General features: G+C 45.4%; 2 protein-coding genes and 1 long non-coding RNA gene across 4 annotated transcripts in view; 2 read left to right on the top strand and 1 right to left on the bottom strand.

Annotated features, from left to right (window-relative positions):
• LOC120908330 (centrosomal protein of 164 kDa) overlaps window positions 1–27375 on the top strand; it is a 61965-nt gene that overhangs the window by 34396 nt on the left and 194 nt on the right. The gene's annotated exons all lie outside the window — the stretch shown is intronic.
• LOC120908333 lies at window positions 47–3103 on the top strand. Its single transcript, XM_040319244.1, has 2 exons — window positions 47–2179; window positions 2269–3103. Exons 1-2 carry the CDS (start codon window positions 1913–1915, stop codon window positions 2386–2388), a joined length of 387 nt encoding a protein of 128 aa, XP_040175178.1. The 5' UTR covers window positions 47–1912; the 3' UTR covers window positions 2389–3103.
• On the bottom strand, window positions 24189–25099 carry LOC120908335. Its single transcript, XR_005741126.1, has 2 exons — window positions 24645–25099; window positions 24189–24554 (listed from the first exon to the last, which is right to left on the bottom strand). It is a non-coding gene; the product is annotated as an uncharacterized LOC120908335 (long non-coding RNA).

Raw genomic sequence — 27375 nt, 5'->3', positions numbered from 1 at the left:
GATGACTGGTAGCACAGGGAGCAGTGCACCAACAGGTATGTTAGAGAGAGCATCGGCCACATCTTCTGGACCAGTAGTTTGAGAAGCGAAGTTGTCCTTGAAGCGCAAGGCAAACAATTTACACATTTCTGGCAGGGAACAGGCACTGTCACCGTCATAACATATAATGCTTGGTAGCCCAGCAGATTTTCGTTTTTTGTCCATATAACTCCAAAAGCGCCTAGGGTACTTGCAGAGGGAACGTGCAGTTTGTTTCAAATAACTACGGTGACAGGATCTATTATATCGGCGATAGAGAGAATGAACTCTGTTGTAATAAAGACGTGACGTGCTGTTTCGTTCTGCTCGTTGATCAGAATAGGCTTTTCTTTTTTCTTTTTTTAATGCATTTAGTGTGCGATCAGCCCATGGTGGTCCACGACGAGGAATTTTAACAGGAGTGCATTCACATATAGCAGATCTCATGAACTCACAAAAAGCTTCTGTGGCATCGTCAATGGTTGAATAGTCCGAACAGTTAAAAGAATTGTCAAAAGATAAAATCAATCGCTCCAATTTTGGAAGGTCAACACGAGCATAATTCAGCCTTTTATCAGCATCAATGGCTGTAGCGATCGTAACTGGGGCTACGTTGTCCAAGTCAAAGTCAAGCGGAGGGTGGTGTTCGTCGATAGTAGTAAGGGATATTCACAGACACGTATTGAAGCACATGTAGATGCAGCTGGCCAATTTGCGTAAATTAGGTCAAGTATTCGCCCCGATGAGTTAGTATTGGAGTTAAGCTGGTATAGTCCACTCTGATGCAAACCATCAACGAACTGAACACTGCGCGTGGAGCGTGCATGAGGCTCATAGAAATCAAAAGCAGCTCCATTTTCCTCTGACGCCGATGTCCAGGATAGCGTAGACTGGTTGAAATCACCAATAAGCATGAACCTGTCTCTCGGACCAAGAGTAGTGCAGATATTAGCAACGAAGTCGATCAATGCACTTATTTTCTCCTCATTCATGCTATGGTTAGGAGGCAGGTAGGCAGCGGCAATAAACAAACGGTGGTCGCATAACAGTGGTCGAAGGATTTGCTCGAGCCGTATGCCCAAAATATGGGTGCGCTACTGTAGTGCGGTTACTTCGGAAAAAATTGAACCAGTGTAGTTTGAAGTGTTTTTGAACGTGACGTGGACGGAAGAGTGGGTGAAGGGAGAGTGCAGTTCATATCGGTTGGTGATTGTTCGGTTTGTGTTCGTGCGGGTTCATGGATATGTGCAGGTGAGTATGGATTATTGTGGGGATTATTGCGTTGGGTACAAGGCTGCTGTGGTGCCGGTGAGTGTTGAGTGCGAGGCTGTAGTGGTGCCGGTGTCTGCTGATTACGAGGTTGTTGCGGTATCGGTGTGTAAGTGTTCGTGTGTTGTGTTCGTGAATGTAAAGATCGCGGCGGGAGCGAGATGAACTCACGCACACCGAGCCCGACCGGCCAGGAGGCTGCGTTAAGTGCCTTACTACGAAGGGCAGCAGGGATTCTGACCTTGAACGATACAGCACTCAATGGGCTAGGAACCGTTCCTGCTTTTAGCAGACTAAAAGCAATTGCGTCTGCAGTGTCCAACTGCAAACACACCAACGAGACAACTTGCTCTATGGTGACGGACGCAGCCAACCTTGAAAGATGCAGCCACAAATAATCGGTTCTTGGTATCTGTGAAACAGTTGGTATTGAAGCGGAGGTTGTATTAGTACCTGTGATTATTGGTGGTAGTGAAGGACGATCGATCCGGTGAGTGTTGTTTGTATTTGTGACGTTTGATATTGCTGCACTGTCAACAAACACGGCATCTGAGGATGCAACTGCATCACGAAATAATCTTCGTCTTTTTCCGTTTGGTAGTGCATCTGGGAGCAATTGATTGCTATGTTGCAAGGATGCCGAATGGGCCGTGGCGATTCCGGCAAAGCCATCCCGAATCTCCTGAATTACCGGTGGGACCAAGCTAGCCTTCATGGCATCAACAGCAGCTGTGAGGGCTGCCTGAAACCCAACCTGCATACCCATGCCCTTGATCGCCTTGCTACGCGGATTCCCGATGGCGTTAGTACACCCAATGCAACTCCAGTGCAGGGAAGCCATCCGTTTCACTTCGTCGATGACCGATACAGGCACCTTAGTGCACGCCAGATGGTATGTACCCTCACAATATAGGCACGTAATTGACCCTTCAACTGGGCCCAGTGCTTCAGAACATGCATAAAACACATCCTCCATTTTAGATGCCGCTGCAGATGAACGTCGAAGGAGCCACAAATAAAATACAAATATATCGTGAACACGGTGGTTCTCGTCAGGAACACGATGGCAGGGTCACGAGACTACACTTATGGACACACTAAAACCCGTGTTGATTATAGCAAAACCAGATTACACCAATAAAACAGCGGATAAATGCGGAGCGATAGCAGTAGACACGCTATGTTGACAACTGTCAAAGCTGGTTTCATAGGATTAAGATACGATTTTCGCCATCATTCTCCATTCATTTAACTTCCCCGCCTGTAGTGACTCTCTGACTACTTGAAGTGCAATTGGAACAACAGAATTGCATTAGTTTAGATAGAAGTAACTAGCTGATTGATAATAATAAATTTAGTCACGCCTGACGTAGTACTTGGCCAGCGTAAATGATTAAAAAGCTAGTTAGACGATTACTTTTTGCGCACCCATCAAAGGACTTTTTTTAGCTTTTTAAGTGGTTTGGTTGCTATTGCACGATTTTAATGGTTGTTTTTTTGCAATACGTGTGTATTGATGGTCTCTTTATCAAACCTCTTCATTACTTTTACCGCCCCATGCCTGTTGCGTTCATAATTCGCTTTTTGCTGTAAAATATTCAGCTAGACGAATACTTTTTGGACTGACCCAATTACATTTTCGAGCACGAATAATTCGAGCGATTTCCCTTAAACTGGAGCCTTAAACTTCCCTTAAACTGCACCAGTTTAAGGGAATTCAGAAAAAATCCTTTAAAATCAGCTATGAATCGGCTTTTTCGCTACTTTCTTCTAGATTCGCTTGGAAATGATGTTTCCTATCGTTATAGTTGGTCATGTTCCCATTTTATACTTAAATAATACCCATTTTTATAGAATAACGTCACACAAAATTAGCTTTTGTTTTTCATCTGAAAACCATAGCTATGAATGAAAAATGAGCTCGACGGCGTCGTCCATCGATAGAGGAACGTCTAATTTACGAACACACCAAATCTTGTCGCTTTCAACACGCTTGATCACACACAAATCAACAATTTTAATCGTATCGAGTACTAATCGAGCAGATATGGGAAAACAATTCCGAGCAATGTCACTTGGGGACTGAATACAGTGGTTCACAGACAAATAAACAACAGTCCACATGATTAATAAGTATTAAACAGCTTTGAATTGTTGTTGTTTAAACAGTTTATAGAGGCTTTGGCTCCAACGGCGTTTTTTCGCCTCTTGAAACGGCTTTAAAAGCATTTAGAAGGCATTTAAGGCCTTCCGCCGATAATCTTCTCGTAACAGCCGAAGAGTGCGGACGTGATCAATCTCGCGCTCCACGACTGTCCCTACATTTATACCATGTGAGCAGTGCAGTGCTGGAAAGTGTTGTTCGTGTTTGGTGTTTCAGGCGATTTGTGCTGTAGTATAGTGCGCGTGGGGAAAAAAACAAAGCTTAGATATCCTTTTAAGCCGTTCGTCGTTCTTTTCACAGCGAGACGTTAAAGTTAATTTAAAAAAAATAAAAGCTAATCCAACGCATTTTACGTTGTTCGCTTTTCTCAAAGCGCTACGTAAGGTGTTGTGGCCCAAGGTTATAACTTGTTTTGTGAGTGCAGATGGTATAAGTTTCTAAGGGGTTAGTGTTTAAAGACATTAGTCAGGTGGACTCTCATAAGACATTTGTGTTCAGAAGTGAAGTGGTATTGTGGTGCAGTGAATAATAGAAAAAAAATATATTACATTGCCCTACAGACAAAGAGCTGGTTATTTTTAACATGGTGTGCGTGCACCCGCAAATTCACCCAAAAGGAATACTTTATCTGGGTGTTTCAAAAGAAAGGGGTGGGGGCCTGGACAGCACCTATCGGTCACCAGCACTCAGAGATCCGCTGAATTAGAAGCTGACTGAGCTGAAGCTAAGTTGGCGAAATAAATCAGCACCCGAAGTAGCGAAATTTTTGGCAAGTGTGCCATAGGGGCAAGAGTGCCACCAAGCATTTTTTCCATAAAAACTCTAGTAAAATGATCAATTGTGTATATAGTTAGTTGCGCTCCAATGAATAGTTATACTGAGCCGAATTTCATATAGATCAATTGGTTTTTCCCGATTGCCGATCGATCGATTTATGTTGAGTTTCAAAATTGAGCAGTATATTATATATTTTCAATCTAACCAAATAAGCTCCCAAACATCATGGGAACAATCAACGGAGAAAATATTCACACCACCGTAAAGCTGAGAAAACGTGAAAATTTTTGTGGGATTAATTGAAAACAACTTTCTTTTTGTCATTGAAAAATCCAATTTCAAAAAAGGTACAACTTTTGGGGCAAAAGAGCAACCTCTATTTGGGGCAAGTGTGCCACCGTCTTTCATAGGCGCGAGCTATCAAAACTGTAAACATTGTTGTAGTGTGCAGCGGTAAGGTGCACTTTTACGAGCGAATTTCACCCCGAAAAACAGACCAGCAACAAACCATACTACGATACAGTTTGTGATGAAAAAGGGTTCATTGGTGACTCATTGGGAAGACATGTAGAAATACATATACTAGTGAAAAAACGTAACAATTTCCAGTTATCTAAGAAATAAGTTTATTTTATCCAGGAGGCCGTCTTGCCCCATACGAGTAGCACTCTTGCCCCATAGCCCAAAAACAACGTTTTTTTAGAGTTTTTTTTAAAACGCTTCAAAAACAGGTTTGTTTGCACTTTTTTCAAGCGAAATTCATTTATGAGTGAGGAAGTAGATGTAAAACGGTTATAAGATTTAAATCGGCTTTTGACAAACACGTTTTAGTGAGTTATAACACGAAATGCTTAAGGTGGCACACTTGCCCCAAATTCCGCTAACCCGAAACCGAACGGAAGTCCTTCCCTTCGTTTTAATATCCCCCTTCCCCTTTTTTGCCAGGATTTCTTTCGAAAATGAAACAGTGCACACCATTATACTAACATAGGGGGCCTTCACGATTCTAGTTAGTTTTTTGTATGGAGTTTGACAGTTGGAGGCTGAAATCATGTAAACAATCCATACAAAACCACACAAAAAACTAGCCTGCGATTTTCAGTCTAGAAATTTTTAGCCTAAACGCTAGAATTAGATTCGAGTGAGTACCTGCTCGAAAACACGGTGTTGTTTACATTTATCCCAAGCTGCATTAAAGAGATCAGGTGGTGAAATCTGGAATCAAAGTGTATGTAGTCCAGGTGGTCTCATAGCATTTTTTCATAACCAAATTTGAATATCACTTTTTGACAGGGGATGGGTGCAAACTTTTGCTCCAACGAGCTTTTTGGAGGCTTGACGAATACTCAAAACACTCTTAAAATCTTCATTCAGAAGCAGAAGCGATAAAAATCGGCCTTCTAAATTCATACACTTTGGGAAAAGCCCACCTGTATATTATACCGACTTAGATAGCTGCACGAAAACTGCTATACAATGCAAACAGCTGACAGACTGAAATTTCAGCCTACGAATTTCAAACGGAAAGGGCCCCATAATTAGATTTATTGAATATCGAACCAACGTAGAATACAAAAAACCCAACACATGCACAATAATCACCGCACTTAATTCTAAATTAACGCACATAATTAAAAAAAAAACACTTTTTACACTCGCAAAGTGAAAAAAAAATTCAGCACAGCACTTTCTGCTCCTCATTGCTGTTGATCCTGGTTCTTCTCGCTGCACTGTACGGGCCACCTGCACTACGACACAACCGCAGGTTTGGTTGTCTCCGTTCGCCGTGAAACATACATGAAATGGAAGAAAAATGATATTAATTAGGCGGGGAGAAGTTGGTTGATAATTTTAATCACTTTTACTTACCTCAAATAAGAATGATTTCCATTTTTACGCGGTTTATCCGCTGACTGCCAGGCGCTGTAACACCACCCAACCATAAACCTCACTGGACTGAAAATATTTAAAGCCAACTGCGTGAATGTGTGCAGCGGAAAGCGGGACGAAATGGGCATGTGGGGCAAAATGGGCACCCACTGTTTAAGCATTATTTCACTACAAAGATACTTTCCAATGCTCAAAATGTATTCATCAGAGTGTTCTATGGACATCATGTAAGTTTCATAACCCTTACATAACAAATAACCAAGAAAAATGCAAAATAAAGTTTAGTAGCATATTGATGTAATTTTCGCCACTTCGAAAATAAGCTTAAACCAGTGTCACAGGGATGCGTTGAAGTTTTACAAGAAATGTTTTTAAAAATATGATATTTCTTTACAATTTGTCTGCAGAAAGCAAGGCGATATAACAAAAAATACAAAAATGATTCACGGCAGATGCTTTTGACATACGGCGCTTGGTGAGGTTATGTTGGCTTTTTTTTTTAAACAGCGGGTTCTTTATTATATTACATATATAAATATATATAAAAAAACCCTCTCCCGTCCCCTACAAACTGTCCCGCGAGGGCTTTTTTGTGAGGGGTTTGTGGTCCATGGACCTTACACATTTGTGCAATACGCACTTATTCCCCCCCTATTTCCACCTTTATCTTTTTATCTCCCATTTTATCCCATCTCAGTGTAAAATAGCCCCCATTATGCCACTATAGATGCTTCACCGTTGCAGTTTGCTAGCGGGAAGCGACATCTGCCTCGATCGCTGCTGCCATTTCTGCAGCACTGAGCCCACCAGCTGACATTACACCAGACAGTCCGTCTATAGTAGGTGCGAGGACTCTGCCATTACCGTCATCGTCTTGGCTGCTCTCGCTGCTGTCATCCGTTATGGATTGCCGCTCCGGATCTCCATAAAGGCGCTGCAGGTCCCTTCCTGTTTGTTGTCGCCGCCTCTGTCTATACCTCGCCGAACTCGGCCTGTTTGTCTCACGGCGAGCTGCCGTCGTTGGTGACGCTGGTGGAGTTAGATGAAGCCCGGTGCTCTGTTCTTCCCTGCGTTGCGCTCTAGCCGCTCTCCGTGCAGCGATGCGTCGTTCGTTTCGTGCTGCTGCTACTGCCGTACGACGCGCCTCCATGTTCACGATTTCTTCGTCGTGTTCGACTATCACCTGTTCTGCTCGGTTAGCCCTTTCCTCGTCCCAGCACCGCTGAAGCGCAGCCGTTATACGACGAGCGGCTTCGCATACGCAGCTCCAGCTGTCCAGCTGTTGGTCTCGAGCGCCTCCGACCATATGGGAGCCGCGTACCTCAGTATCGATTCTACCACATGCGCTAACAGCCTCGACTTGGCCGTCCTTGGACCGCTGTGGTTCCGCATCAGTCGCGAGACAGCGACCGCAACACGAGTCGCTTTCTCGGTCACCTTCCGAACGTGTGGCAGCCAGGAGAGGTGATCGTGCAGCATCACGCCGAGGTACTTAATGGAGCGCGACGATCGTACCTCTACATCTCCAATGCGGATGACCAGTTGTCGCGGGCGCTTCACACTGGCAATAAGCACGGTTTCCGTTTTCGCCGGAGCAAGTTCCAGACAATGCTGCGCCATCCACTGCTGTACTTGTGCAACCGCCTCATCCGCTGCTGCCTGCACCGCTTCCGTTGACGTACCCGGGACCAACAGCACCAAGTCATCGGCGTATCCGACGATTTCTGTCCCGGACGGAAACTGCATGTCTAGTACCCCATCATACATTATATTCCACAACGTGGGGCCCAATATGGACCCCTGTGGAACTCCGGTCCGCAATGCTTCGGCGATGGACTGCCAGCTGGCCGTATTAAAGGCATTGCAGACGTCCAGCGCGACCACTAATAGGAAGCCTTCATCCCTCCGATTCGTGCGGCGGAACGACATCGCTCTCTTTCCTGCGTCGACCACTTGTTGAATCGCGGTAATAGTTGAGCGCCCTTTCCTGAAGCCGAGTACCTTCCCCAGTGCATCAAGCATGCACAGGGGGCGATACGAACCACTCTCTCCTGGAGGTTTCCTTGGCTTTGGAAGAAGTACCAAGCGCTGCCGCTTCCATTGACCCGGAAAAACGGCGCGGTTGAGACAGTCCTGATACAATGCTCTGAAGACCTCCGGGAACTCCATGATGGCGGTCTTCCCGGCGGCATTAGGTATACCGTCCAGCCCTGGAGCTTTGCGGTTACTCATTCGACTGGCTATGAGTTTTAGTTCGATCTCATTTACCGGAGTCACATGACTGGTCGATGACGTTATGTCTCTGCTGGATCAGTGGTCTCGGGCCACTCAAAGGATGGGCGTATCGGGAAAAGGTCTGACACGATAAGCTCCAGTCTATCTCGTTGCGTCTCTGGTGGCGTTCGATTGCCACGGAGGTGAGACTTAACGACCTGAAAACCAGTGCCGAATTCGTTCTCCTCCGCAGTATTTATTAGCTCCTGGAACTGTGTTCTTTTGCTGACTCTAATTGCTCGGCTTAGCTCACTCCTAGCTGTCCTGTAGTCCGCCGATGCGAAGCTCCTTTCCTCCAGATCCATCGTTTTCTGCACGCGATCTCTCGCTGCTTCGCAGTCCTTGCGAAGTTGCGCCAACTCCGGTGTCCACCAATACATATCGGCATGCGGGTCTCGGTGGAGTTTAGATGCGCGCTGCATTGTTTGATCGCACGCTTTCAGCATGATTGCGACCATGGTCTTATGCGTAACCGCACGCTGCTCGAATCGTAGTGAGCGAAGTGTCTCTATCAACGCTTCAGCGGAAAATTGTGTTGTTTTCCACCTCCTGCCGGCGTGCTGTAGGCGATTTCAAGATGGTGGAATATCATTGCTCTGTTGTGAAGGCTGATGGTTTGGTGGCAATCCTGTTTGCTGTGGCTGTGTTCGCTGTCCGGATGATGCTAATGCTGTTAGCCTAACAGAATAGGACACATATCGGTGGTCTGATGCCGTTTATAGAGGGCTCACTGACCATGTATCATCGTGGGTGATGAACGAGCTCGCGAAGGTGATGTCGATGGCACTTGATTTGATCTCATCAATCCCGAAATGTAGGGGTGACACCGCGATTTAGCACTTGGAGACCCAACTCCTCTCTCATTGGATCTAGTGCTTCCCCACTCCTCGTGCCATGCGTTGAAATCGCCAGCGATTATGACTTTTGCGTGGGAACAGGCTTCAAGCTCCACAGCTTCCAGGTAGCACTCATTCTCATTGACGTTGAGGCGAGGAGGAGCGTAGCAGCTGATGAAAGTAATGCCTCGAACCTTCGCTGCTAGCAGGCCCGAAACATCACTAGTCCATACCCGTTGTATCGGATATTGGCCAGTGGCAACTATTGCTACGCTTTTCAGCGGGTCAAAAACCCACCTTCCGTTGTTCTCTGGGGGCCTGTATAGTTCAGAAAGCACGACGACATCAATGCGTTCTTCACCGGCGGTCTGGAGCACCAGATTTTGAGCATCATGGCCGCCACCTAGATTCGCCTGCAAAACTCGTATTACAGGGAACATCTCAATGTTGAACGGACGCATGAGCTGTGGCCGACGCGATGTTCACCACCGCATACGGCACATTTAATATCGGCCTTGCAGGATTTAGCCTTATGGCCCTCGGTCCCGCATTTTATGCACGTGTTTTGTCGGTCGACTGTTGAACGGCAATCGCGAGAAATGTGTTCCAATTCTAGACACCGATAGCAGCGTAGCCGTTCTACGGGAGTGGGTGGTGCACGTTTGATGTTGCTGATGCACCCACCCAGCTTTACCTTTTTACCGTCGATGGTTATAATCTTTTTGGCCGGAAGGCGTACCCGTGCCCGTTGAGTTCCGTCCGAAAGCCGCCACATGTTGATAGTAACCACTCCAGCGTTACTATCTAGCTCTCCGTCCAGTGCGGAAATCACTTCCGCTTCCTCTACAAGCGGGTCAATATGGCTTACGATGACCTCGCCCATCTCCGTTACCAAACGGGCCACTCCCAAAGAACCGATAATTTCTCGTACCTCGGCAAGCACCAATGCAGAATCCGCAGATTTGCTGATCTTTATTCTCAGCAGTTCAGCCCGAGTGCGGTTTCCAATACCGATGTGATCTTCGAGTGCCTTGTGCAACGGATCTTCGCGGATCACTCGCCGGATCAGACGATACACGCTCTCCCAAGTTTGACTTTCTTGGGGGGTTACCTCAATGAGATCAACCTTAGGCCGACGCTGCGTCCGCTTCTGCTGCTGCTGCTGGTGCTGCTGCAGCTGCTGTCCCTGTGACTGCTGTTGCTGCCGCTGCCGCTGCCGCTACTGCTGCTGCTGTTGTTGTTGCTGCTGCTGCTGCTGGTGTGCGCGTGGCTTACCGGTGCTCTGCCCGCGGTATTTACGACGAACAACCTCGGAGACACTGTCCTGATCATCATCCTCGTCAGAGTCGATTAGTTACATCACATTGGAGCAACGCGTTGAAGTGGACGACGTGGAAAAACCGGGCTCCTGCTGCTGTCGTGTCCCTTGTTGCTGATCCCGATGCTGCTGCTTTTGTCCCTGCTTCTTGCCAATGGCTTGAGACAAGAGCGCATTCAACGACTCGCACTCGCGTTGATGGTCAGCCCTAAGTTTCTCTTCCCAACGTTCGGCTTCTTGTTGCCACCTCGCGAGCAAGAGACGCGTCTCCGCCATCTCCTGATGTAGACGCGCGCTCTCCGCCTGTGATACAGCAAGCATAGCCTTCATCTCTTTCAAAGCTTCACGGAGTTCAAGCAAATCCGGGGAAGTAGCTGACTTCGTAGTGCCAGCCATGCTAGGACGCTAGGATGCTAGGTCGTCTTCCACACGGTGTTGCTGGTTGTCTTTGCCATGGTTGCAGTACATGCACTGGTTTGGCGGCCGTCTGAAGAGAGGTCACTGGATCGAGTGCTTCTCCCAAAAGCAGCCATTTTGCCTTACCTGGTTTTCTTATGAACCGCAGAAATGTCTGGCTACCACCGGCGCCACTTGAGAGACCTTCATTCGACGGTCACCAACTCTAAGCGCTACCGATTTACACAGCTCCCCAACTGCCGATTCAAAAATTCCCCACACCTTCTGGATCCTCGATCTGATCGTATAAACCGAGTTGGATCTTTCAATCCCGCGGTTTGTTTTGATTTCCCTCCCAGTTGTGTGCCGTGTGTGTATGTGTGAATGTTATTGAATTTGCGCAATAATATTCACCAAATTGTATTGAGCTATTGCATTGCTCTCACATAAACTTCACCTTTTTCTAATTCAGAACACCATTAACTATCGACTTTGACAATTCAAACGCAAAACTGGGTCGATATTCGCAACTTTTCATCCACTACAGTACGGAGTCAAGCAAATACACACCGGCCGCACCTCTGACACCCAACCTCTCTGAGGCTATGTTGGCTATGGTGTTGTATTTGTCGCCTCAATAATGATAACAAGCACAACTTCAAAAGATTTGATTTTGTAGATTTAAACATGTAAAAACTGTTTTTATTTTGATAACATATTTTGTAAGAAATTTAAGGTTTTTCCTGAACAGCAAAACAAAAGATGGAACTTATTTACATTTCACGAAACGTGAGCTAAAACATTGACCATTCCCTAAGCGCGGGTGTTGTGGTCCATATTGCTCCAGTGTTTTAACGTTTCACAGTTTGTGTACATATGCTCATTTTGTCCCAGGGCTATGTTCATTTTACTCCGCATGTCAAAATAGCTTCTCGTAAAACATCAACTTTTATTTTACACTGTTTTCATGATTTTAAGTTGTTTTCATTCTATTTGGCAATTTTAATACAAAGATAAAGGGTGGAGGCATACAATAATGAAATAAAAATTATGTTTTGTGGCATTTTCCCATCTTGCCCCTCTTTCCCATACATTGCACACGTTCACTGAAAAATTGCCCAAGCCTAGTGTGTACAGTTTGTTCCCGAGTTACGCGGTTTCTGCGTTCCCGTGGAATCCGCGTAGCTCGAATATTCGCGTAAATCGAATTTCACATTTTTTGAATGAAATACTGTTGATTACTGGGAGTTTGTGATTTAATTTAGTACTTTTATACACTTTATCATTTATTTGATATTTTTCGAGCAGAAAATTCTAATATTAGGGTCCTTTCCGTTTTAAGTTGATAGGCTGAAATTTCAGCCCGTCAGCTGTTTGCATTGTATAGCAGTTTTCGAGCAGCTATCTAAGTCAGTATAATATACAGGTGGGCTTATCCCAAGGTGTACGAATTCAGAAGGCAAATTTTTATCGCTTCTGTTTCTGAACGAAGATTTTAAGAGTGTTATGAGTATTTGTCAAGCCTCCAGAAAGCATGTTTGTACAAAAGTTTTCACCCATCCTGTCAATAAGTGATATTAAAATTTGGTTTAAAAAAACATACTATGAGACCACCTGGACTACATACACTTTGATTCTAGATTCCACTACGTGATCTGTTTAATTTAAAGTGTACTCGAATCTAATTCTAGCTTTGAGGCTAGAATAATCTAGACTGAAAATTGCAGACTAGTGTGGTTTTGTATGGAGTGTTTAGCGGAATTTGGGGCAAGTGTGCCACCTTAAGCATTTCAAGTTATAACTCACTAAAAAGTGTTATTCAAAAGCCGATTTCAATCTCATAACCATTTTACATCTATTTCCCCACTTATAAATGAATTTCGCTTGAAAAAAGTGCAAACAACATAGTTTTTGAAGCGTTTTAAAAAGGGTCCAAAAAGACGTTGATTTTTTGGGCTGTGGGGCAAGAGTGCCACTCGTATGGGGCAAAACGGCCACCTGGTTAAAATAACCGTATTTCTTAGATAATTGGAAATAATTACGTTTGTACCACTAGTGTATGTATTCCTACATGTCTTGAGTCATCAATGAACCACTTTTCATCTCAAACTGTATCGCAATATGGGTTGTTGCTGGTCTGTTTTTCCGGAGTAGAATCCGCTCGTAAAAGCGGACCATACCACTGAACGCTACAACAATGTTTACATTTTTGACAGCTCGCGCCTATGAAAGACGGTGGCACACTTGCCCCAAATAGAGATGGCTCTTTTGCCCCAAAAGTTGTTACTTTTTTGAAATTGAATATTTCATTGACAAAAAGAAAGTTTTGTTCAACTAACCCCACAAAAAATTTCACGTTTTCTCAGCTATACGGTGGTGTAAATATTTTCTCGGTTGATTGTTCGCATGATTTTTGAGAGCTTATTTGGTTGGATGAAAAAATTATAGTATTCTGCACAATTTTGAAGCTCAATATAAATCAGTTCAAAACAATGCGAAATATCGATTGATCAATATGAAATTCGGCTCAGTATACACTGGTGGACATTAAAATAGGAAAAAAAAAAATTTTGTGTTTTTTTTTGCATACACTAGGTGTGTCATCGCCAACAGTTCGAGGCGTACTGAATTTTGCCTTTTATACTCTCATTTTTGGTGCGCTACTTATCTGAGTTTTGAGTGCCGGCAGCGTTTTGCGGCAGTATAAAAGGAGAGCCAAACCGTGTTGTGCTTCATTCTTCCATCAGTGGTCAAGGTGAAAGGTTGCTGTTTAAAAATTCCACAAAATCATCATGGGTCGCGGAAAGCACTGCACACCAGAGGAGCGAAAACACATTCAGGGGCTGTATCGTGAGAACGTGCCAATCAAGACAATCTGCAAGGCGTTCGGCCGTTCGCGGACGTTTGTGGACAACGCCATTCGTAGCGAGGCTACGGGTAAATCGACAGGTCGTCCGCGAAAAACAACGGCTGACGTTGACGCGCGGATTGTTGAGATGATCAGGGCGGATCCTTTCAAAACTTGCACTCGTATCAAGCAGGAGCTTGGTTTGCAAGTTTCGGCGAAAACGGTGTCTCGCCGTTTACACGCCGCTGGGTTCTGTGCCCGGAGACCGAGGAAGGTTCGTAAGCTGCAGCCGCACCACGTAGAAGCGCGCATTCGGTTTGCCGAAGAACATTTAGCTGCATCCATCTTTTGGTGGAGCAAAATCATTTTTTCGGATGAGTCCAGAATCAATCTGGATGGTTCGGACGGCATTAAATACGTCTGGCGCTTTCTTAATCAGGCGTATCATCCGAAAAATACGATAAAAACCCTTAGTCACGGAGGCGGCCACGTAATGGTGTGGGGTTGCTTCTCCTGGCACGGCACGGGTCCTTTGTTCCGTATCAACGGGACACTGAACTCGGAAGGGTATAGAAAAATACTTAGTCGTGAGATGTTGCCATACGCCCGACAACAATTCGGAGACGAAGAGCATTACATCTTTCAGCATGATAACGACTCTAAGCACACATCGCGAACAGTTAAATGTTATTTGGCAAACCAGGATGTGCAAGTTCTACCGTGGCCTGCGTTGAGTCCTGACCTAAACCCGATTGAAAATCTGTGGTCAACTCTCAAGCGTCAGCTTAAGAACCAGCCTGCACGTTCAGCCGATGATCTATGGACACGCTGCAAGTTTATGTGGGAACGCATAGACAGAAGCGAATGCCGTAATCTCATCGGCGATATGGCCAAACGCTGTCAGGAAGTGATAGCGAATAACGGTCACCAGATTGACCGTTAGAATGTGTTTTCGCTCAGTGGAACACCGCAACACCTCCTCCCAACAACCACTTAAACAGTCCTTTTCAGGGCTACCAAATATTTCTGACAAGAACTATGTCTTTCGGTCACAGAAAAAAGTTCCTATTTTTATGTCCACCAGTGTACCTTGTCATTGGAAAGCAACCAACTGTATACACAATTGATCATTAAACTAAAGTTTTTAAGGAAAAATGCTTGGTGGCACTCTTGCCCCGTATGGCACACTTGCCCCAAATTCCCCTACATGATTTCAGCCTCCAACTGTCAAACTCCACACAAAAAACTAACTAGAATCGTGAAAGGCCCCATATCTGACTTTTAAGGGGTTTCAATTAGTTATCACCGCGAGGCCTCATGAGATGAAATATACAGCGAAATGAACTATTTGCCAGGCGAAATATCTGACGGATAAAGCATCACAGTAATCAGATGTTGTGCAATGTAAACAAATAACGTGCACAAAATTGTAACTCGACCCATTGAATGACTTCAATATGGAGTATTTCGTCCATTTTGAGTCAACAGTTCATTATTTCTTCCAATTAGGGAATGTTCTGCTTAAGAAGATATTATTTTTAAGTGAGATTCGAAAGCGGATGTTGTGTCTCCCCCAACCCTTTACTTTTACCTGTCAGATATTTCACCTGTCAAATAGTTCATTTCACTGTATACTTCACCTCATGTAGCCGCGCGGTCACAAATGCATTTTTTACCGAACTTGAAGCAAATTGTACTGATTTGACATGTGGTCTGTCAAATTTAGAAAACCGCGTATCTCCGAATCCGCGTAAGGCCTGGGTCTATGAACTTGTTGTGGCAACATTTGTTCGATGGTAACATTTTTAGATATTCCTTTTTATTTAAAACACTATGCACATATTCACTCACCAAAACATTTTAAAATTAAGTTGCAATTATTTTTTATCCGTTTTGGTTTGCAAACAAGTCCAAAAATGTTTATGCAACAGATAAACATGAAACTAATCGATTTGTTTCTCTTGCAAGAAAAATGTTCCCGCAACATGAGTTTTACAGTTCGTCCACACGATTTGGCAACAAATGTTCCGGCAACATTTTCATAGACCCGGGCCTAAGTCGAGAACCGCGTAACTCGGGAACAGACTGTATGCGAGCATCCACATGACGCTCACGGGCCTGCCCACGTCCGAATGCAGAGCCGATTGCATAAGATTCTATCTTTACCATTAACATGAGAGGGACAGGGCTTATACCCCGAACGTACCCGAATGGTACAGTATCGGACTTTAAGATAGAACCCTGGTGTTTTCAACGCACCGTGCACTTGTTTTGCCACGTTACTTGTGTTTGTGTGTATGTGTATGTGTGTGTGTGTGTGTGTGTGTGTGTGTGTGTGTATGTGTGTGTGTGTGTGTGTGTGTGTGTGTGTGTGTGTGTGTGTGTGTGTGTGTGTGTGTGTGTGTGTGTGTGTGTGTGTGTGTGTGTGTGTGTGTGTGTGTGTGTGTGTGTGTGTGTGTGTGTGTGTGTGTGTGTGTGTGTGTGTGTGTGTGTGTGTGTGTGTGTGTGTGTGTGTGTGTGCATGTGTGTGTGTGTACTAGTAGAAAGAGAGTGTGCTTTTTAATGTGTATTTGCAAGTGCGCGGGTTTGTGTCTGAAAAACGTAGCTTGCCATGATGTCATATTGCGTTGAAAGTATTCTGATAATGTGTGTTATCATGTGAATTATCGTGCGTTTACACTTGGATAAAAGCTAAAGTTTGCATCGACAGCAGCGCTTGTTCCTCGGACGAAAACGCAGGTGTGCTGTTTCATGAATGTGAATGCGACACCGGTGTGAAATGGACACGCGCTCAATAGCAATGAACTCGGCATTCCCTCACAGGTGTTTCTCCAGTGCACGCCATTGAAAGGCCTTCGTGCATCTCTGCGTTGAACGTTGTGTGCGCATGGAAAACTTGGTGCGTGCATTAAGCTGGTGCGCAGTTGTTCTTTTCAATGGGCGTTTTGTTTCATGAGCGCGGCAGTATCCTGTTCTCGATTTTGAAGGGAAGACGCTTACTCGTGTACTCGTGGATAGTTTTTATCCATGCGATGTTTTCGCTGCTCGACAACGATGTAATTCATCACGTATAGAAGTAGAACGCAGGCAGAGCACGGGATCAGCCGTGTCCAAGTTTTTAACCAGCCCGTTCTTGACGGTCCAAGCAAGCAATGTTAGTAACAATGGGTCGAGGTTCGAAAAAAATGATCGAGTTCGAAATGGAACGATCGCGCACTTTTGCGGCAAACGGCTCACACACACACACACACACACACACACACACACACACACACACACACACACACACACACACACACACACACACACACACACACACACACACACACACACACACACACACACACACACACGGAGTTATGTACAACGGAGTATTAACCCTGGCCCTACCCACAGGAGCTGAGGTCATCGGGTTTGCAGACGATATTGCACTGACTGTCGTAGGAAATAGTGTAGAGGAGGTCGAGTTGCTGTCTACGGATGCTGTCGGCAGGATTGACTATTGGATGCGAGAAATGAAGTTGGAAATAGCACACGCCAAAACGGAATTTATTCTCATAAGTAGCCACAAGGAGGTTCAAAAAGCGCACATAATGGTAGGCACTAAGCAAATAGAATCTATAAGAAGCCTCAAATACCTTGGAGTTATCATAGATGACAGATTAAAGTTCCGAAAGCACCTTGAGGAAGTTTGCATAAAGGCCACAAAAACTGCAAACGCGTTGGCTAAATTTACACCCAACATAGGTGGTCCAAGCAGCACAATAAGACGCTTACATGCCAACGTAGCCATTTCTAATATAAGGTATGCAGCACCAGTATGGGCACACATACTAAGAAATAAACAGAACCAGTACGCTATAAATAAGGTGCACCGAAAAATGGCCATACGCGTTGCTAGCGCGTACCGTACCATCTCATATGAAGCAGTATGCGTAATTGCGAGTATGATGCCCCTTTGCATCACCCTAGAGGAGGACTCCGTAAATTTCCAGAGCTCACGCGCGGCAGATACTCGTGCTATATCCCCAAAGGAGGCAAATGAGGAGTCCATGCGAAGATGGCAGGCGGCTTGGAATAACGCTTGTAATGGGAGATGGACCTTCACGCTAATCCCCGATGTAGCAATGTGGATAAACCGGAAACATGGTGACGTGGATTATTTTGTCACGCAGATGCTCTCTGGCCACGGGTGTTTCAGGAGCTACCTCCACAAATTCCGGCACGCTTCTTCACCTCGATGCCCAGTATGTAAGGACAATGACGAGACTGCGGAACATGTAATGTTCTACTGTCCACGTTTCCTAGAGGAGCGCCAGCTGCTTGACACGAAGTGCAGAACCGCCGTAAGACAGACCAACCTAGTGCAGCTGATGCTACATAGCGAAGAGTTGTGGGAAGCTGCAACAACATGTATGAGACTGATCCTGACAAGGCTGGACCAGCTGTGGAGAGGAGATCAGGACCTGGGACGCGTGTGAACGTGGTACGGTTTGGAGTGTTTTGTATGTGTGCCCCATGGAGCAGTATGCGAAGTGTGAAGTGCTTGGTGTATTGATTGTGAGCTCTATTGCTGTGTGATGTTTGATAGTACTTTTGATCTGTCTCGCGAACTCTGGTTCATTGTGCAATAGCGAGGATGCAATGCTAATGCATAAGCCCTTCCCCAAGAAGCATACCGAAAGGTGAACCCATGGGGAAGGGTATATGGCCCAAGGAGGGGGTTTACTGGGTAAGAATCCCATGTCAACACCCGTGCGACAACGGGAGTCTTTCGAAGATTCCCCCTCCTTGTAAAACAAAAAAAAAAAAAAAAAAAAAAAAAAAAACACACACACACACACACACACACACACACACACACACACAAACACACATACACACACACACACACAAACACATACAAATAACACATAAACCTGGCCCAACGGGTGCATGGTGCGTTGAAAACACCAGGGTTCTATCTTTCTGTCCGATACTGTATGCGTTAGTGATGTGCTGTATGTAGCGCACCCACGACTCCGATCCGACTCCGACTATTGTTAGTTCGATTCCGATTCTGGCAAAATGGACCCACTAGATCCGCCCGGAGTTGTCCGGAGTCGTCCGGAGTCATCTGGAGTAGAGCGACTCCGACGACTCCGAACGACTCCGACTCCGAACGACTCCGAATCCGGGCGACTCCGGAGGACTCCGGACGACTCCGGGCGACTCCGGAGGACTCCGGACGACTCCGAACGACTCCGAACGACTCCGGATATTGCAACGCGGACCTACCTTCCGGAGTCGATTCCGAATTTATCGGAGTCGGATCGGAGTCGACTCCGGATTTTTTCCAACTTTACCCATCACTAGTATGCGTGCTTCACTCATCAGGATCTAAAGGCAAGGACAAGGCAAATGAGACATAGAAAAGTTAAACGGCTACACATGTCCTGACGCGTTGTCTATGCGTCTCGCTCGGTATCACAGCGTCATACGGCAGGTAAGCAGTACAAATGCTGCTGCCTGATACGCACACATGTTTATCGAACACAACTATTCAGTTCAGCTCTGTAAACTTCACGAGGACGCCGGAACAAAAGGGCGCAGACTTTTTCATGATTTTGTATGACTTTGGCTGTTTTGGACCGTGCGTGTAGGCGCTGACTATGCGCTTCGGCCAAGCCAACCATGCCGTACTCCGTGTGGGTATATTTGAACCACTGGACACAGAGCACAAATCTCACTGCACAGCAGAGCGTGTGTTGCCAAATGTATGCATTCTTCTTCTTCTTTGACACAACAACCGTTGTCGGTCAAGGCCTGCCTACCCACTAGTGAAAGTGAGCTTGGCTTTCAGGGACTTATTGTTACCATAGCAGAATAGTCAAGTTCTACGTATGGGGACACGGTCTATTAGGGGCTTAAATCCACGACGGGCATGTTGTTAAGTATGCATTAAACTTGGTCAAAATGACTCTTTGCGATAATTCGAGCGAGCTGGCTATTTTGCTTACTATGAATCACGAGCGAGCGGTGTTTCGTCCGATCGCGCTAGTCCTACCTTTAATTCGACAGGATATATTGGTGATATCTTTCCTGAGGTATTGTTTAATTCTTAATCTTAATCTCGAATTAAATCTTAAGCTGTGCAATGGGATGAGATCCGAAGCCCTCCGAGGGATAACATAGGCTCTCCCATCCAACTCCTATTCCGATACATCCTCGTCGTGCAGAGTGGTAACATGTGCCTCCATATATCCTAGTGTAGCATATCTGCTATACAGAACATATTGTAATACACACTATCAGCCATAGACACATTGTAACACACTTTGGAAAGCCAAGCCACACCATTGTAACACATTCATTATAACACACTCAGTAAATCAGATCATACCATACACACCCGGAAGTCTCAGGCCACACCGTTCATATAAAAACAATTGTGACACACTTATCAGAACCAACCGAAACGTACAACATAAGCAGGAACAGTTTATGCATTTTAACCCAAAGCAGGAACAGTATATGCATTAAACTCAAAACAGGAACTTAGTGACAAGAACCATCGTTCTGTCAACAAAAGACAAACGTAACTAGCTGAGTGAAAACAATAACTTTCCAACATAAAAACCCGGAATCAAATGTACGAAACCCTTAACTTCATTTGAGTATAAATAAAACCAATTCCGACCGTGGCAGGCCAGATTCGTTCGGACTGCCAAGATAGGACATTACGCTGCCTAAAACCTTCGCCTTCCAACTTATTTCAAGAGTTTAGTTATGTCCCCCTTCCCAAGGTAAGGCTTCTAAACTCCAACGTTTCCAGTAAGGGAAACTCCTTTTGGGTTTCTATGATCACCTGGACGATCAAGTGTTGAAAAGTCCGCTTCGAACAAAGTATGATTCTACATCGATACATGTCAGCGAAACACTGACCTATCGCGACGCTACTCGAGGTACAGTTGTACGATCGTCACATTACACTAGCTTGGGTACACGGGCTAGATCCAACCCCTTGGGCGGATGATGGCATATGGCGAACCAGGAGGGGGGTGGGTATTCCGAGAAACTGGATGCCTAAACGTCGGGGGGGGGGGGCAACCCGACGTTAATTAAAACGGCCACGTGAGCGCAGGGTCAGTCACCCAGTCTCATGGAACAATCGACTACGGAAAGCAACTGGAAGTTACGAAACGGACCTAACGATACCGACCATACGCAATGCCCCCTGACAACGATCAAAATGGGTTCATGGAACGTACGCACTCTTAGCGAAGCCGGAGCCTTGAAACAACTTGATGATGCCCTAGCCACACTGAGCATGAACCTCGTAGCTCCACAAGAGATTCGGTGGCTAGGGAACGGTGTGCAGAACAGGCGTGGTAAGCATTGCTACGACATATACTACAGCTGCCACGACCGCCACCGCGTGCTCGGAACGGGTTTCGCCGTAGGTTCCCGGTTGCAACCCGCAATCATGGATTTCAAGGCTATAAACGATAGGCTATGTACCCTGCGCATGCGAGGCAAATTCTTTAATATAAGCCTCATAAACGTTCACGCCCCTACCGAAGAGAAAGAGGAAGAGGAGAAGGACCTTTTTTACGGCTGCCTCGCTAGAACTATAGATGCGTGCCCCAGGCATGACCTCATAATCATCCTGGGGGACTTCAACGCAAAAGTCGGTAGAGAGCCAAAGTACCGCCAATACACTGGCTGTCACAGTCTGCGCGTAAGAAAATCCAAAAGGATTCTTACAAATTTGCGCGTAAGAAAATCCACAAGGATACATGGGCGCACCCTGATGGAGAATCCTTCTCCAGGTCCAAGATCGTGTTAATAAGCCGCCGACGACAGTCGAGTCTGTCAAATGTCAGAACATATCGAGGAGCCAATATCGATTCCGATCACTACTTGGTTGGCTTAGTGATACCTTGTAGAATCGCCCGCCCCCCGCGCCAATAGGGGCCGAGAAAACACTCAGCCTCGGCTCAACACGGACTCTCTAAGGGACATTACTGTCCAACAGGAATTCAAAGCCGCTTGAGAAGAGTCTCTACTACCAGAAAACAGTTATGAAACTACGAGCGAGAGATGGAACGCTCTAAAAACAAAAATAATAAACAGTGCAAGAAATATACTCCCACCACGTCGTGGCAACACCAAATCTGGCTGGTTCGACGATGAATACAGTGACCGAATGTAAGAATACTGCATACCGAGCAATGCAGCAACGGCATAGAACGCGGGCATGCGCAGAGGAATATTCACGGCTCAGACGCGAAGAGAAACGAGTTCAGCGCTCCAAGAAACATGCGTATCGCACTAGATTTCGTGTGTCGCCATGTGCGCGCGTGTGTGTTATTGACACAGCACACTCGTTAATCTTTTTTTTTTTGTTCTTTCGCTTGAGCCACTCGATTTCGTTCTTGGTTGAATTTGGCAGTGCACGAAGGGGTTTCGGTTTCAACTTCCAACAACAACAACCACACGAGGGTGATCGTGGATACTCACGTAAGGAGAATCACTCAAATTAGAGGGAGAGACAGATAGAAAAAGCGAAAGGTAAAAAAAAATCTTCGGCTTTTGGCAGCTGCCCAACGCCACGCAAACAATGAGACCCCAAATTTTGAGTGATTCAGGCCTAGGGTACGAGGAAGCTTGAAGAAGCAAGGAGAAACGCGCTGCGATGAGAGTTCGCATTCTGCTTTAAACGCGCGCTTCACTAACACCAATACAAATACCGTGCTTTGACGAGCTAAAAGTAAAGTAATACGTCTGTGAATGTGTGTGTCTTCTTTCAGCGAGCTCAACAACTTGGAGCTCCTCTCCAGTCCGCAAAAAGCCGAAGTTTTGTATGGGATCGTCTCGTACACATATGTACCCACTCAAGTAGCAGAGCCGAAGTTGTTGAGAGGTTTTTCTGTGTGCCAAAGCGAGAGGCCCTGTCTTCTCTCTCTAGATTTTGGACGGCAAACCGCCGCCCGTGTAGAGGTGTGTGCGTGTGACGAAAAATTATGGATGAAATACGGGGGAAGCGGGGTTTGAAGTTATTCGTTGATCACACACACATGCATCTACCAGCGGATTGCGCTACACCGAGTCTACCCATCTCTCTCGATCTACCATGATTTTTTCTGCTTTCGCACTCATCCGGGTTTTAGGCATCCTCAGTCTGCCCAGAACTTTCGTTGTGGAAAGATGTGCGGGAGTGATGTGCGATTTCTTGTGTCCCCTACTTTCCTTGTTTACGTTTTGCGCAGAGTTGCTTCTTCTTCCATTGTGGAATGATTTATCCTAGCTAACTTGTTGAGGTAAGTTTCTTGATCTCATATTTGCTTCAAGGTACTAATTCAACTAATGCTTATCGGCTTCTAATTTACAGGTGCATGCGCCATTCATCAACGCCTACGTGTTGGCATCATCAACAATCTTCAAAGTGGGTGACGGAAAGAAAACGTTTTACAGGGGTAAAATATTAAGGTAAGTGTTGCTCTCATCATATACGTAAAACTATCCAAAGTAATACGTACTACATGCATTAATTATTGGTTCATTTTTATTGACAGCGTTCAGCACAACTCAGCCACAAAACAACGCACTGGGTTACGCTAAGAACCTGTCGAAACCCGCGCAGCCCGCGGTCGCGGTAGGATAAAGGAAGAACGAGAGGAGGAAAAACTAAAGCCAGCGCGCAGCTCTGATGGTACCCCGTACGCGGTAAGAATAAAAAAGATCGAGAGGAGGAAGAACGGTAAATTTGGAAGGGGGAGACCGTTCTGCCGTCTCCACAGTGTGAGTATGCCAAAGCACGTGTTGGAAGGGAGAGAAAAAGTGTGGAATAAATCGCATGCAAATGTGTGCATACAGCAAAAATAAACATGTGTGCCTCATCATTTCTATAAGCAATCCGAAAGGGGGGTGGAGCAAACACATTGGTATGCGTAAGGTGCAGAATAATTCAGAGCGTGATAGTATGTGTGAACGCGATCGTTCGGGTGGAAGGTGTCTATGTGTGCGTGAAACCACATTTACACTTCTACTGCAAGTGGGTACGTAAGTGGGTACATATGTGTACGACACGATCCCATACAAAATTTCGGCTTTTTGCGAACTGGGGTACCCAGATAGCAAAGCCGAAGGCCTTTGTATGGGAGCCATCGCGCTGATCAAGGCTCACTTTTTCGCGCGCATAAAGCAAAATGTGCGCGAAGGCGAAAAAAACCCGAAAGCGCTTCGTGTCCTTTCTCGTGTTTCTAGTTTTATTCTCTCTCGCATGTCATCACTCTCTCCCAGTTTTTCGGATTGAAATGAGAATTCACTCTCTTGATTTGGTTGCGGCAGTCTAGCTGCTTCACACTCTTTATTCTCTTCTTTTTTGCAGTTCCCACAAGAAGATTCACACATGTGTTCTCACATACTTACATACACACACACGGTGGTTGGAAGCCTGGCGCGGCTGTTTCCAATTCTGTCTTTTCTTCTTCCCTCTTCACACCGCGCTGGAGCCCGTGGTGGTGCGCGTGTTCAGCCTGCTTGGTTCAGGAAAGATGTCATCAGATTTGGCGCGCCTCAACCGCGGTGTTGTATGAAGGCTGTTGATGAAAGTACACAATTAATAGACACACTTTGTTAAAAAGATTACACTTGATTTAAAGATGTGACAAACTAACCTTTGTGCTTGAGGATCAATTGAAACTCTAACGCCTGTGCACACAGTGTCACACTTTTTAAGTAGTTTGAGGAACAGCTAGCGGTAGCAGCACACATCTGAAACTTGTAATGTGCAAAACATTGCATATTAGAATAATATTAGAATTAGAATAAATGTCACATAGCACTAGACACTTAGAAAAGGACACTTACCCAAACAATTAGATGATAAAAATTCGTCCTCTGATGAAGCAGAAAGAACACCGCGGATGGCGCAGTATGGAAAGTGTTTCACGCAGGAAAAATAGTTCACGCAGCACACAAACACACACTCTCACATCCACGGTTCAGAGCACACTGAAGTCGCTCTTTGGCTTGGATGGAAAAGAGCAAACACCCTGATGAGTGCGATGGAAGAAAATGACGTGTGTTCAACAGGGATGGGTAGAATCCAACATACGAAGTGTGCAGGAGAATTCTCTTCGTGTGGCAAGAGAGAATTGACTAACACCCAGATGAGCGAGAACGCAACAAACGTTGTGGAATGTAGAAACGGGATAGGAATAGTAAGCGAAGGCAGTTTTTGGACATGAGGGGGTTGAAACTGGGAGAAAAAAGCTTCGGTTGCTACTTGGGTATCTACTTGCTTCAGCCGGTATCGCACCAGATTTCGGGTGTCGCCTTGTGCGAGCGTGTGTGTTATTGTCACAGCACACTCGTTCATCACTTTTTTTCGTTTTTTCGCTTGAGCCACTCGATTTCGTTCTTGGTTGAATTTGGCAGCGCACGAGGGGGTTTCGGTTTCAACTTCCAACAACATCAACCACACGAGGGAGGTCGTGGATACACACGAAGGGAAAATCACTCAAATTAGACTGAGAGACAGATAGAAGAAACGAAAGGTCAATATAAAATCTTCGGCTTTTGACCGTTGGGTACTTATCAAACCCAGAACGACCGTATCAAACTGTACACTCGTGTGGTACGCGATCACCTTAATCTAGAAACTGCCCAACTAACCAAACCGTGCTCATTCGAAGTAAATTTGCTTCGATATAGCTTCGACCCAAGCGATTCAAAACGCTGTGAAGTAGTAAGTAAAAAGAGAATATGAAGTAGCCTTCTAGTTCCCGTTCTACTTTGGTTGTTTACCCGTCCGGCAAAATGAGTGTATTTTTTGAGTGATTTGAGTGACGCTGTCGAAATACAGTGTCCCTTCGACCAATGAGTTACCCACTCACGCGAGCCCTCCCCCACCCCACCCGCAACGCACGGTGCGCTCTGCAGTTCTCAATGTGTTTGTGTTCTTTCGAGCCCACATCAAAAGCTTGTTGTTTTTCGCTTTCTTTCATGCACTTATTCTAAAACTAAACACAAACACGGTCATTTTTTATTACATTAAACCCTTTATTGAAACTTAATGTAAACTTTCGTCACACATTTAGAACCTGACTGTCGTGATCTGGCCAAGCCACCATCCTTTAAAGCAACCTTTCGGATTCAAGAAATTAAGGAACACACGGTGTCATGTTCTTTTGTTGGTTAATCTAACACGACTGACGTTTATTCGCATTTCTTGTCATCTCGAATGATCTTTCACGCTCGTCCTATCTCTCTCTCTATCTATCACTTCCTTGTCTATCCTAATCCCTACACTGACAAAAACACACATCATGTCGTCGTCCTGCTAAGTACGACCTCCATCCAGCAAACACATATCTGTGAATAAATGGATCCTTACCTGTCGATGCCCGCACTGCATATGCGTCTGTGCACACTGTTTATTCACTGCACACTTCACCAAAACACACCGGCGCACGAGACTTAGACAAAATGCGCAGCAATGCACAAACACTGCGCGCGGGACTTAGAACAAAACGCGCACAACCATCTCCGACAAAGCGTCGCGCTGTACTGGTGGTTTTGTACGCGTAGGAGGGGGGGACATACGGAGCGATGGTTCGATGCTGTAGTGTAAGCGAGACAACACGATGTGACGAGCAGTTCCAAGTTGTTGAGCTCGCTGAAAGAAGACACACACATTCACAGACGGCTCGTCAAAGCACGGTATTTGTATTGGTGTTAGTGAAGCGCGCGTGTAAAACAGAATGCGAACTCTCATCGCAGCGCGTTTCTCCTTGCTTCCTCAAGCTTCCTCATACCCCTCGGCCTGAATCACTCAAAATTTGGGGTCTCATTGTTTACGTGGAATAAATATCCTACACAAATACTTACATGCTACACTCACGCGTACTACACTTACAGGGTTTCTCAAGCCTGCTCAACATCATAACACTATTTTTCGAACACGTTAAACGATTGTTAACATCGTACATACAATTCGAATCCTTAATTTTTTTTCGATTTGGTAACACTAGGTTTTGAACGCGTAAAATCCCAACTCGAATCTGGAAAATGTATGTTGGCTGTCTTGTCATCCATTATACATTTTCCAGATTCGAGTTGGGATTTAACGGGTCCAAAACCTAGTGTTACCAAATTGAAAAGAGTTTACGGATTCGAATTGTATGTACGATGTTGACAATCGTTTAACGTGTTCAAAAAATAGTGATACGTTGTTGAGCTGGCTTGAGAAACCCTGTATGTACTATTTGTCCTCGGGAAAGATATACTATCACCCTAAAATTGTATGGGCTTCCGGGGTTATAAATAGGATCGAACTTTCAATAAACATTCATTCGGATTTTGCAACTCTAAGAAACTTCGCCTTTTTTAATTTTGCATATTCGGATCACGAAAGAAATCTCTCTTCCCTCTACGCTCTTCTGCGGTATATGCTTCTCAAATTACTTGAGAGGGCAATTAGCGGGAAGGTTGATTATTGGTGTCGAACGGTTGAGAAGATCGCTGTTACCCGAGCGGGTTCGACTTACAAGGCTGCAACCTTCGCGTGGCCCACAGATCCATTCACTGTCGTAACATT

Source organism: Anopheles arabiensis, chromosome 2 (assembly GCF_016920715.1).
Source record: "Anopheles arabiensis isolate DONGOLA chromosome 2, AaraD3, whole genome shotgun sequence".
NCBI classification, from domain to species: domain Eukaryota; kingdom Metazoa; phylum Arthropoda; class Insecta; order Diptera; family Culicidae; genus Anopheles; species Anopheles arabiensis.
Note: the sequence above shows the minus strand (reverse complement) of the source record. Positions and strands in the feature narration are given on the sequence as shown.